A 12,742-nucleotide genomic window follows, 5' to 3' on the forward strand; every position below is an offset into this window, starting at 1 on the left:
TGAGGGAAAAAGTTGGGCAGGAGTCAAGAGGAACCTCAAGCCCAGTCCCACCCAGGACCTCAGAAACCCGAGGCCCAGAATCGCCTCTCGAGACCATCCCAGTAGCAGGAGACAGGGCAGAGAAACAGCAGGCTTAGGGGCTCAGGACCCACTGTCCTGTGACCAGGGGCTCTGGCTGCTTTCTCCAGGCCTCGGGAGATAAGCGCTGAGGAGGCAGTTGGGACCCAGGAATTTACACTGTGGAGCAGCCTTTGATCCCTGTCCCTGGGGACATTTTTACCTAGGGAGGGGCAGTGAGTGGCCTCCAGGCCCTATACCCAGAGCCCTTCACTCCAGACTCTGGGCGTCAGTAGCCTCATCCGTAACAAGGGCTGTGCTTGCTGGAATGTCGCCCCTGGTTCACCAGTTGCCCCTTTTGGGGAACCCATCGCAGGCTCACTGCCCTCCTGGAGCCAACAGTCTGAGACAGAAGGTCTCCTCCCCTCTCTCTTCGGCCGTTTCTTCCTCTGAAAAATGGAGCCTGGGGTCCCCTAGGGCAGGGCGGCAACGTCGGGGCGGGCTCTGGAGGAAGGCGGGGAGTGGTCCTCTGGTATGGGCTGTAAAGGTCCGCTGGCCTGGAGGCCTCTCGGGGAGGAGAACCGCAAGAGGGAAAGAAGAAGAAAAAAAAAAGCACCAGAAACGCAAGTGCCGTCGCCATTGGCTGAGCCGCCTAAGGGCCCCGGGGGCTGGGTGCTGGCCTGCCCCAGTGACAGCTCGGAAAACTCCCTGCAAGGGCAAAGTTCCCGCGAACGGGCAGAGGACCTGCTCACTTCCTCTCCTGCGCACCTCCTCCCTCTTCCTCCGGCCGCTCCACTTCCTCTTTCCCTCCTGCTGCCTCTCAGCTCCTCCCAGCCCCCCAGGCTAGCGACTCAACCACCCCCCAACCCTCCATCTTCCCAGGGTCCTTTCTCAAGGCCGAGGACACCCAGGGGTCACTGATGCACTGTGACCAGAGCCGGTGGGGGGGGGTGGGTTCGGTGGGAGGAGATGGGGAGATGGACGCTGGACAGAGACCTGGAAGGACTCCCCTCTGGTCAGCGAGGCCGGCCCTGTGCAGTTGTCTTTGGTGGGACGGAGGTGTATGCTGCAGATCCCAAAGGACTCCCTCAAGGAAGGGGCCTTCTGGGATGGGCCTTGAAGGATGCATAGGAGACCACCAGGCTGCTGCAGACACCGATGGCCAGGAATCCTCCAGCCCGTGGTGGGTGGGTGGGGGGTGGAGCCCCTCTCTTGAGAAGAGGTGCAATGGCGGCCTAGGCCCTGCATCCCAGGGACTGGCCTTGATCTCCAGCCCACAGAGCCTTTGGGGGCCACCCGAGTCTCGCACGTGTTGCCCCATGGCCCCGATTCCCACCACAGCTCCTGAATCACAGGGCTGGCAGGTCCCAGGGTAGCTGGCCAAATGCCCGTGACTGAGACACAAGGCCAGGGACAGGGCAATCTGGTCCCAGGGAGGCAGGCAGTGGATGGATTGGAAACATTCACCCAGGCCTGGGGTGGTGCTGGGGGAGCTGTCGAGAGCAGTTCCCTGGGAATGCCAGCCTGCGGCTCTAAGCCTCGGGGGCTCTGCTTTGTGCTGAGAGCCGGTCACTCTTCCTACCTGTTTGTGGCCTCGGCAACCTTCAAAGGCCCTGCCACCGGCCTCCTGCAGTGGGCTGGACCAAGCTGCCTCTTCCCTGGCCAGATTCCACATCCATATATGGACTAATCTTTCACTGGTTTCAACACACACTCAGTGAGCACCTACTATGTGTAGCAAAGCCCTAGGCAGGCCTGGGGTGCCTGCAAACAGACCCCTGGGGACAGGCAGGGCCCCCACCTGGACCACCCTCTCCTCTGTGTGATAATTCAGCCTGTCACCACCTCTGAGAAGCTGCGTGTTCCCCCAGGCTGGGATTCTATGCCCTCTTGGGTGCCTCTTTGCCAAACGCTGACCACTGCTGTCCACCCTCTGGGGGGAGGGGGCAAGCTCTCCCTGCTAGACTGGCAGAGTTCAGATCAGGGAACCACCCAGAACACTGCAGGGCACCCAGGTCTGGCCCAGTGTTCGGGGGAGGTCCAGGGCAGGTGCAGGTGTGCTGGGCCTTGGCTGAGGGCAGCTGGTCTTCAGGGGCTGTCACTGCTCCCCCAGCTCCCTCACTCCTCGCCGGCACGCTGAGTGTCCTTCCCCAGCGCTTGGTGGCCTCCAGATGGTCCAGGGCAAGTCAGCTGCACGTGACAGGCAGACGATGGCCGGTGGGGCCCGGGCCCCAGAGCTGCACTGAATGGCCCAGCCTGCCTGCACCCGGTAGAGCTTGGCAGCTGCCCGGGTTAACGGCCCAGGGTTGGCCTTGGCTGGGTGTGACCAGGCAGTCCTGAGGCAGCCCAGCTCCATGGAAACGGTTCCTCTGTTCTACAGATCCCACCCCTGTCCAGTCCTGCAGCAGGGGAGGCTTGGCCAGCCGCTGGCCCCTGGGTGGGTTGGGGGAGGGCTGCCCTGTCCCTGGGAACCGGGGTCCCTGTTAAATGGCCACAAGCCCCGAGCCCCAGGTCTGAGTAATAATGGCCCCCTTAGCACACTGAGAACACCCACTTAACAAGCGGAGCACCCCCAGTCAGAGGCCCTCCTGGCTTTCTGGACAGTTGGGCTAATGTTGGTAAGGGTGGAGGGCTCTCTGCCCACCTCTTCCCCACATCTGTTCCCTAAGCATGCACCCACAGCGACCAGGAACCCGGGCATCTGTGCCAACCCTTGCCCACCGGGGCGCTCACTACCCTGGGGGTCCCACAGAGACAGAGGCAGGTTGGGTGAGGGCCTGGCCACGCAGGGCCAGACCCGGGGCAACTGCTCGGCGGGGCGGCGGCCTGGGGCTCGCACCCCCTGCCCGTGGGGCCGCCCAGCACCCCAGCGCGGCCAACGCCAAAACTCTCTCCCTCGTCTTCCTCAATCTCGCTCTCGCTCTCTCCCAGTCCATCGCTTTCTTTTTTTTTCGCAAAAGGAGGGGAGAGGGGGGTTAAAGAAAAAAAAAAAAATGCTGCACTGTGCGGCGAGGCCGGTGAGTGAGCGGCGCGGGGCCAATCAGCGCCCGTCGTTTCGAAAGTTGCCTTTTATGGCTCGAGCGGCCGCAGCGGCGCCCTATATAACCCGGCGGCGCGAGGCGCAGCCACCGCCGAGACCGCGTCCGCCCCGCCAGCACAGGCCTCTCGCCTTCGCCGCTCCGCCTTCGCCGCCGGTCGACACCGCAACCAGGTAAGAGGCCCCCGGCGCCGGCCGGGCCGCTGCTGTGCCGGGGGGCCGGCGCCTCCTCCGGGCAGGAGGGCTCCCCCGGGATCCTGGCTCCCGTGGACGGCCGCCGGGCTGCAGAGAGCGGGCTCCTACGCTCCTCTCGCTCTGGGCCGGAGCTGCGCTCGGGGCGCGCTCCATCGCGGCCGGGGACGCCCTGGATCTCTGTCCGCGAGCGGGCGGCTTTGCTCCTCCAAGGTGATCCCGAGGCGGCCGCGGGGAGGGAGGGTGGGCGCGGCGGCGCGGCCCGGCGGAGTGGGGGCTGGGGGACACTCGTGCGCCTGCGCGCTGGGTTCGGGAAGTGAGGGCGGGGCGGCCGGCCGGAAGGGGTGGGGCCCCCGCGGCGCGAGAGCGCCTGCGCGCACTTCCTCCCGGGGCCGCCGGCCGCCTGGCGGGCGTGGCCGCCGCCGCGCGCCGGCCGGGTGGCGCTGGCGGGGCGGGGCGGGGCTGGGCTGGCGCCGGGTGGGTAGGGGGCGGAGGCCTGGCTTCCTGCCGCGCGCCGCGGGGGCCGCCTCCAACCCGCGTTTGCCTTTTATGGTAATAACGCGGCCGCCCGGCTTCCTTTGTCCCTAATCTGGGCGCGCGCGCCGGCGCCCCCTAGCGGCTCGAAGGCGCGCTGCGCCGGAAGTGGGTAGGGCGGGGGCGGCCGCGCCCGACACCCCCCTACACCTCGGCTCAGCGCCTGGTTGTCCCCACAGTTCGCCATGGATGATGATATTGCTGCGCTCGTGGTTGACAACGGCTCCGGCATGTGCAAGGCCGGCTTCGCGGGCGACGATGCTCCCCGGGCCGTCTTCCCTTCCATCGTGGGGCGCCCCCGGCACCAGGTATGGCCCCAACCTGGGGGTCTGGCTTAGTGGGTGGGTCCTGGGCTCTTCGGAGCTGGCGGGGAGGAGGAGGGAGGGAGGCCTTTTTGGTTTTCTGGGTGGGGAGGGGGGTCGGTGGGACTTGGCCAAAGCTGAAGGCGCCTCCTCGCTCCTCTCTCCGCAGGGCGTGATGGTGGGCATGGGCCAGAAGGACTCCTACGTGGGGGATGAGGCTCAGAGCAAGAGAGGCATCCTGACCCTCAAGTACCCCATTGAGCACGGCATTGTCACCAACTGGGACGACATGGAGAAGATCTGGCACCACACCTTCTACAACGAGCTGCGTGTGGCCCCCGAGGAGCACCCCGTGCTGCTGACCGAGGCCCCCCTGAACCCCAAGGCCAACCGTGAGAAGATGACCCAGGTCAGTGGGCCGCCCGGCCTTGCCTCAGCGCCCCTCCTTTCTTGCCCTTCTTTGCCACGCCCTTTCTCACTTATTCTCTCTTCTGCCATTTTCCTAGGACTTTCTTCTCTGAGCTGAGTCTCCTTTGGAACTCTGCAGGTTCTATTTGCTTTTCCCCAGATGGGATCTTTTTCTGGTGTTTGCCTTTCTGACTAGGTGTTGAAAGCATAAAGTGCTGTGGGTGTAGGTACTAACCCTGGCTCGTGTGACAAAAGCCAACCGAGGTTGCTGCCAAGCAGCCTTGGAGTGTGTATTCAGTAGGTGCACAATATGTTCTGAAGTAAATCCCCATCCTGGGATCCCCAGCACACTTAGCCGTGTTCCTTGCACTCTTCTGCATGTCCCCAGTCTGGCCTGACTGCCCCTTGTGGTGTCCCAAGTATGACGTGGCCTGTCTCTCCCTACAGATCATGTTTGAGACCTTCAACACCCCTGCCATGTACGTGGCCATCCAGGCTGTGCTGTCCCTGTACGCCTCTGGCCGCACCACTGGCATCGTGATGGACTCCGGTGACGGGGTCACCCACACGGTGCCCATCTACGAGGGGTACGCCCTCCCCCACGCCATCCTGCGTCTGGACCTGGCTGGCCGGGACCTGACGGACTACCTCATGAAGATCCTCACGGAGCGTGGCTACAGCTTCACCACCACGGCCGAGCGGGAAATCGTCCGTGACATCAAGGAGAAGCTCTGCTACGTGGCCCTGGACTTCGAGCAGGAGATGGCCACCGCGGCCTCCAGCTCCTCCCTGGAGAAGAGCTACGAGCTGCCGGACGGGCAGGTCATCACCATTGGCAATGAGCGGTTCCGCTGCCCTGAGGCTCTCTTCCAGCCTTCCTTCCTGGGTGAGTGAGAAGGCCCTCCCTGCCTACCCCACACGAAGGTCACCCTGTGGCCACACTGGAGGCTAAGTCTGCCTTCTCTCTCTCCCCAGGCATGGAATCCTGCGGCATTCACGAAACTACCTTCAATTCCATCATGAAGTGTGACGTCGACATCCGCAAGGACCTCTACGCCAACACGGTGCTGTCCGGCGGGACCACCATGTACCCTGGCATTGCAGACAGGATGCAGAAAGAGATCACTGCCCTGGCACCCAGCACGATGAAGATCAAGGTGAGCGCCCAGCTGGAGGCGGACGGGGTGCTGAGGGGCGTGGTGGCTGTCAGCCGGTCCCATGGTCACCGGGGAGATGGCGCCAGGGCCCTCACTGCTTCCTTCTCTCTCTCCAGATCATCGCGCCCCCTGAGCGCAAGTACTCCGTGTGGATTGGCGGCTCTATCCTGGCCTCGCTGTCCACCTTCCAGCAGATGTGGATCAGCAAGCAGGAGTATGACGAGTCCGGCCCCTCCATCGTCCACCGCAAATGCTTCTAGGCGGACTGTTAGTTGCGTTACACCCTTTTTCTTGACAAAACCTAACTTGCGCAGAAAACGAGATGAGATTGGCATGGCTTTATTTGGTTTTTTTTTTGTATTTTTTGATTTTTTTTTTTTTTTTTTTGGCGCTTGACTCAGGATTTAAAAACTGGAACGGTGAAGGCGACAGCAGTCGGTTGGATCGAGCATCCCCAAAGTTCTACAATGTGGCGAGGACTTTGACTGTACATGGTTTTTTTTTTTTTTTAATAGTCATTCCAAATATTGTGAGATGCATTGTTACAGGAAGTCCTTTGCCTTCCCAAAAGCCACCCCCCTTCTCTCTAAGGAGAAGGGGCCAGTCCTCGCCCGAGTCCACATAGGGGAGGTGATTGCTTTTGTGTAAATTATGTACTCCAAAAAAAGTTTTGTTTTTAATCTTCGCCTTAATACTTGTTTTTTTTTGTTTGTTTTATTTTGAATGGTCAGCCATCACGGCCCCCTTTTTTTGTCCCCCAACTTGATGTATGAAGGCTTTTGGTCCCCTTGGGAGCGGGTTGAGGTGCGGAGGCAGTCAGGGCTTTCCTGCACACTGACTTGAGACCAGTTAAATAAAGTGCACAATTAAACACGGCCTATGGTTGGTGGTGGTTGCGTGTTGGGGGCAAAGGTAGGGCGGTGGGGCCTCGCTGAGACACCTCTTTCCCTGGGGGTTCTTGGAGGGTCATGGGGGAGGAGTTAAGGATTCTAACCTCTCACGTTTGTTAGAGATAAATGCCCTGGTCTGGCCCTACTATCCCCGTTTCTCAGATGCTTGAAGAGTCAGGAGCCCTGGAGTTGGGGGTCTTTATACCCACCTCCGCGATTGGGTGGGGATCTTTGTGACTGTCTTCTTGGAATGGGGGCAGGGGCCTCCAAAGTCAGAGACTTTGTCCTCACCTTCAGAACCTGAGGCGGGCTAGGGGCTCTGAGGCTGAGCCCAAGGCTAACACCTGCCCATTCACCTGGAGTGACTCCCACAGGAGGGGATCTTCCTATAGGTGCGCAGGGCCCCCACCCCAACTTGTGAGGGGCTGTGGGGTTGGCAGAGATGGCTCTGGGGGGATTTGGCCAAGGTCTGGATCCGTCCTTGGGACTGGTGGGTTCCCAATTTCAAGGGCAGTTTGCCCCAGTTCTCCCAAGACCCTGTCGGGGGTCTACAGCCTGCCTCCCACAGACACGGAGGGAAAGAGGTAAGGTTCCCCTATGAGGGATGGGCCCCCTATCTTTAGAAGGAGTGAGAGGCACAGAAACTGACCCCCAAGTCAATCCAGATAGGCGGCCTTGAGGGTTTCCCCCAACATGAACCTGGGGGTCCCTCCAGCACTCCGCTAGGAGTTGTGGCCCCTGGAGGCGGAATGACCCACCGCCTCCCATCTCCGGGAGAAACAGCGCAGACCCTCAGGAATGTAGTTTTGCCCAGCATCTTGAGGGGGTGTGGTCAACTCCAGGTCTGGAGGAACAGGAGAAATGTGAGCGCAAGGTGGTTATCTTTGCGCTGGGAAGGGGACTGATGGCTTCCAAAACCAAACAGGAGCCCACAGTCCTGGGCTCGCCAGGCAGGTTTTGCTGGGTCAGCACATGAAACGGCAAGCGGGTGCAGAGCGTCCCATCCAGAAGGGGTCCTGTTCTCCAGGGCATCCCAGGCCGCCTCTTTCACCTGGCCCAGAGGAAGAGCAGGGTGCCAAGGACAGAGGCTCAGAAAGCAAGGGCTGAGAAGGGAAGTCCCTCCCGGGTCAGGTCAGTTCTAGTTAGTTCTTCTGGTCTAATTCTGGGGTGGTGGTGAGTCCTGGAATCTGGGAGATACAAGTTAAGTTTCCACCTTGGACTGCTTATTCATTCCTCAGGTAAGAGCTGGGCGCCTACTGTATGCTGATGCCTTGGACACAGACCCAGCCCTGGAGGAGCCGTCAGTCTGGAAATTCCTCTTGCCCCGCCCCTTTTCTTCCTACTTCCCTGCCTTCCTCCTTCCAAGCACTATTTGTCCCCAGAATGGACTGCGGTGGAGAAACCAGCTGTTCCCTACCCTCATGAGGCGCCCTGTTCACTGGGGAAGATAGAATAAACAGGAACGTACCGCGCCCAGCAGCAATGAGAAGAAAAAAGTGCAGAGGCTGAGAGTGAAGAAGACCACAGGGTCGGTCAGGGAAGATGGGGGCCATTTATCACGTCCATATATCCAAGTTCATCAAAGCAAAAAATAAATAAATACAGGTGACCAAAAAGAGCAGCAGTCATCATTTTGCCTTTTCCCAATAACAAATAAAGTAATAAAGGACCGTAAATCTGGTTGATGGGGGGTGGGAGTGGCCATGGCTCTTGAGTAGGAGGTTTCTTCAGACACGTTTCTTGTGGGAGGGGTGTGTGAGCTGGCCAGGAGTCACCTGGGGAAGTGGAGTGTGGGCATGCGCGTCTCAGGCAGTGGCCCTGATTGAGTGAGGACAGACGCCCGGGATGAATGAGAGGGTGGCTGGGGCTACGTGTCTTTTCTATGTGGCCCTGGAAAATCATGTTGCTGTCTACATGCCCATCTGAGAAATGGGGATGTCAGTAGCAGCAGGAAGGGTGCTTGCGAGCAGGTGCCCCTCAGTCTTTCCCTTTGAAAGGAGACACACATTTGACCCTGCAGGTGCCACCCCTTCCCTCCGGGGCCCACTGCTGGGCTGATCATCCAGGTTAAGCCAGAGGGTGCTGGTTGCCTCCCACCTTCCTCCTATACCCATTCTACAGGTTAGAAAACTGAGTCTCAGCGAGGCCAGGTACACCGGCCCCAGGTCACCCACCTTATGAGTGAGGACGCTGGAACTTGACCCTGACATCTGGAAAGCCTGAGAGATCAACAGGCCAGACAAGGCAAGGTTCAGGCCCCAAATGGCTGTCTTCTTGTTCTGACCTTGGGCTTCTCCACTCTGACCCTGGAGTCTCCTCCCAGCTTTCCCAGGTGGCTGGCTCCCCCGTGAGGCCGCTCTGAACACCGGAGCTTCACCTTAAGGAACCGAAACCATCTCTCACCGCCCAGAACGTCCTTCCTCCCAGAAGCACCCTCTGCCTGGAGGGAACTGTACCCCAACAGGTGCCCTGAGGGGAGGGGAGTCTTAGCAAGTTGCAGGGGCTCAGAACCTTAGGTCACTGCCTTCATCCTGATGTGTCTTCCTGGAGCCCAGCGGTGAGGGAGGCTCACATGCCCTTGGTGACACTGTTGGAGGCCAGTCATCTCTGGGGGGAACTGAGGTCGTGGGGCAGCTCTAGGGGGCCAGTGGCAGGTGGTTTGAGTCGCCAAAGGGGCTCAGGGACTGGGATCATTCAGAGCCCCTGCCAGTGGTTGACGCCTTCATTCACTCCTTCACCTTACTGATCATTCAACTTGTATTTTGAGCACTGACACAGTTTTGGAGGAAGGCGTGTTCAGTAGTGATGTCCTGACACTGTCCCTGCCCTCAGAGGACTTCCAGTCTTGCACCACTGTCCCCGAGGGGGCCTCAAGCCACAGGTGGCTATTTACATTTAAACAAATTACAATTGTGGGCTTACCTGGTGGCTCAGTGGTAAAGAAGCCTCCTGCCCGATGCAGGTGGTGTGGGTTCAATCCCTGTTCCAGGAAGATCCCCCTGGAGAAGGAAATGGCAACCCACTAGAGTATTGTTACCTGGAGAATCCCATGGACAGGGAAGCCTGGCATGCTGCAGTCCATGGGGTGGCAAAGAGTTGGATGAGACTTAGCGACGGAACAACAACAAAATTACAATCAAGAATTCAGTTTATCAGTTGCACAAGTGGCAGTCCAAGCGCCCCCTGGTCAGCACAGCTGTGGAACATTCTCCTCCTTATAGAAAGTTCTAGTGGATGGCACTGGCCTGGTGGGAGGACAGATGTGGACCAAAAACTCATACTGATAGTTCTTTAATTATCCACTGGGATAAATGCCTTCAAGGAATACTTGGAAGGACAGTGACGGAGGAAAACAGGACTGCTTTCTGTGGAAAGGATGTTGGGAGGATAATGAAACAGAGTTAGAGTTGGGGTGAAAGCTGCCCAACAGAAGGGGCAGCACAGGCAGAGACAGAAGGAGGGTCTTCCGGAGTGAGAAGGTCAGATATGCATATTTCAAAAATAAAGAGACTTTAATTTGTAGAGCAGTTTTAGGTTCACAGGAGAACTGAGCGGAAGCCATTTCCCATATGCCCGCTGCTTGCATAGCCTCCACCATCAACACCCCCAGCAGGGCTGTGCCTTTGTCTCCACTGATGAACCTACGCGGACATGTCACGTCACCCATACTTCACATTCAGGCTCACTCTTGGTGTTTACCTGGGAGGGGTTTGCACAGATGTCCGCCGGTACACTATTCCGCCCTAAAAGTCCTCTGTGCTTGGCCTATCTGCCCTCTTCTGGTGCCCTTAACTCCTGGCCGTTCCTGATCTTCTGATTGTCTCCATAACGTCTGCCTTTTCCAGAAGTCATGTCGTCTGTGGCCTTTCCTGATCGGCTTCTTCACTCAGTAATATGCCTTTAAGTTTCCCCCATGTCTTTTCGAAGCTTAACAGCTAATTTCATTCTTTTTTTTTTTTTCAGATTAAAAAAACCTGTGTATACACTGCTTTGTTTCTTTTTGGCTGCACTGGGTCTGCGTTGCAGCGCGTGGGCTTTCTCTCGTTGCGGACAGTGGGGGCTTCTCTCTAGCAGTGCGCAGGCGTCTCAGGGTGCTGCTCACTCCTCCTTGCTGAGCTCTAGGCTCACCGGCTTCAGCAGTTACGGCTCGAGGGATCTAGGGCACACACCAAGGAGCTGTGACGCTTGGGCTGAGTTGCTCCGCAGCACGTGGAATCTTCCAGACCAGGGATCAAATCCATGTCCCCTGCATTGGCAGGCGGATTTTTACCCATTGGGCCACAAGGGAAATCCCAATAGCTCATTTCCTTTGAGTGTTGGATAATATTCCATGGTTTCGATGGACTGTGCTCATTTATCCGTTCACCTGCACTTCTTGGTGGATGCTATTGAGGGAAGTGTCACCCAAACCCAGAAAGGCCTGCGACATCATAGGAGCAGTGAGGCGTCAGTGTAGGCCCCTCTCCCGGTCTCCTTAAGCCCACACTCAGTGATTTCCAGCTCAAGTGTTCCTTGGAATTGGGGGTCCCAGGACACATGGAGCGCCTTCCTCATTAGGATGAGTAAGAATTACTATAGTTCCAGCTTATAAGTATTGAATGGCTCCTCTCTGCTGGACACGTACTTGTATAATCGCATTTAATTCATCATTGATTTGACAAAGTTGATTGAGGGCCTGCTGCTGCCCTGCCCTGTGCCAGTGGTGGAAAGAAGATAAACACACCGGCACAGAGAGAAACAAACCTGATTCTGGCTTGTAAAGGAAGAAAAGGAAGGGGCGTGGCAGTCAGGAGGATCTGGGCCTGTGAAACTCCCCCACACGCCTGCCTCGGTCAAAGTTGAGCTCCACTATGGAGGCTTGCATAGTTAAACGATGGGGACTCCATTAATATGTGCGTCTGGAGTGGTACCTAAAGGCTGACCAAACCATGAGCTCTCCGAAGCACTCACTTCTGCCTGTCCCCACGGAGGTCTGCCCTCGGAGCGCTCTCAATACTAACTGGATACTAACTGGCTCCACCTGGTGAGGTGGGAGGGAAATGACGCCCAGAGAGCGTTTGATGTGAAACTTGACGTACTGGGTAGAATGGTGTATCCTGAAGGTTCAGGTTCACCTGGAATCACAGAATATGACCTTATTGCAAACAAGGTCTCAGCAGACGCCATTAGTTAAGATGAAGCCATCCTGGCCTAAGGTGGATCTTAACTCCAGCATGACTGGTGTCTTTATAAGAGGAGAGGGAATTCTCTGGCAGTCCACTGCTTAGGACTTGGCACTTTCACTGCTGAGGGTGCAGGTTCAATCCCTGATCAGGGAAGTAAGATCCCATGAAAAAACAAAAAAGAGATACACACACACACAGGCAAAGAGGGAAGATGGCCCCAGAGGCAGAACTTGGAATATGTGGCTACAGGCCAAGGAACTCCAAAAATTGCTGGTGTGTGTGTGCTAAGTTGCTTCAGTTGTGTCTGACCCTTTGGGACCCTGTGGACTATAGCTCGCCAGGCTTCACTGTCCATGGAATTCTCCAGGCAAGAATACTGGAGTGGGTTGCCTTGTCCTCCTGCAGGGGGATCTTCTGAACCCAGGGATTGAACCTGCATTTTTTGCAGCTCCTGAATTACAGGCAGAGTCTTTACTGCTGAGCCCTCCAAGAAGCCCAAGGATTGCTGGCAACTCCCCACAACATAAAAAGAATCAAGGAAGGATTCTTCCCTTGAGCCTCTGGAAGGAGCATGGTCCAGTCAACGTTTCCATTTCTGACTTCCAGCCTGTAGAAGTGTGAGAGCAACTTCTGTTGTTTAAGCCACTCAGCTGGCTGTAGTCTGATACCCTCCTCCCAAGAAACACACTTGGTTAGGTCACCCAGGAGGAAGTCGGAACAAGCATTCAAATCCAGTTCTTTCTGTCCACAGGATTTTTAGCACAGGCTCTAGACACAGAGCTTCAGGAGTTGCAGTGCATGGGCTCAGTAGTTTCAGCTCGGTAATTGTGGTACACAGGCTTTGTTGCTCTGCTCCACGACATGTGGGATTTTCCCGAGCCAGGAGCCAGGTTTTAGCTGTGCCCCCTTCATTTGCAGGCAGATTCTTATCCACTCATACCACCATGGGAGTCCGATAATGATTCTTAAATGCAAAACGTTACAGGTGAGAGCATATCAT

General features: G+C 57.5%; 1 protein-coding gene across 1 annotated transcript; it reads left to right on the forward strand.

The window, feature by feature from the left end:
* Nucleotides 1-2,262: 2,262 nt before the first annotated feature.
* On the forward strand, nt 2,263-6,563 carry ACTB (actin beta). Its single transcript, XM_069570020.1, has 6 exons — nt 2,263-3,268; nt 4,000-4,128; nt 4,292-4,531; nt 4,978-5,416; nt 5,506-5,687; nt 5,804-6,563. The coding sequence occupies exons 2-6, from the start codon at nt 4,006-4,008 to the stop codon at nt 5,945-5,947; spliced, it is 1,128 nt and encodes a 375-aa protein (XP_069426121.1). The 5' UTR covers nt 2,263-3,268; nt 4,000-4,005; the 3' UTR covers nt 5,948-6,563.
* The last annotated feature ends 6,179 nt before the right edge of the window (nt 6,564-12,742 follow it).

This window comes from Ovis canadensis, chromosome 24 (assembly GCF_042477335.2).
Source record: "Ovis canadensis isolate MfBH-ARS-UI-01 breed Bighorn chromosome 24, ARS-UI_OviCan_v2, whole genome shotgun sequence".
Lineage (NCBI taxonomy): Eukaryota > Metazoa > Chordata > Mammalia > Artiodactyla > Bovidae > Ovis > Ovis canadensis.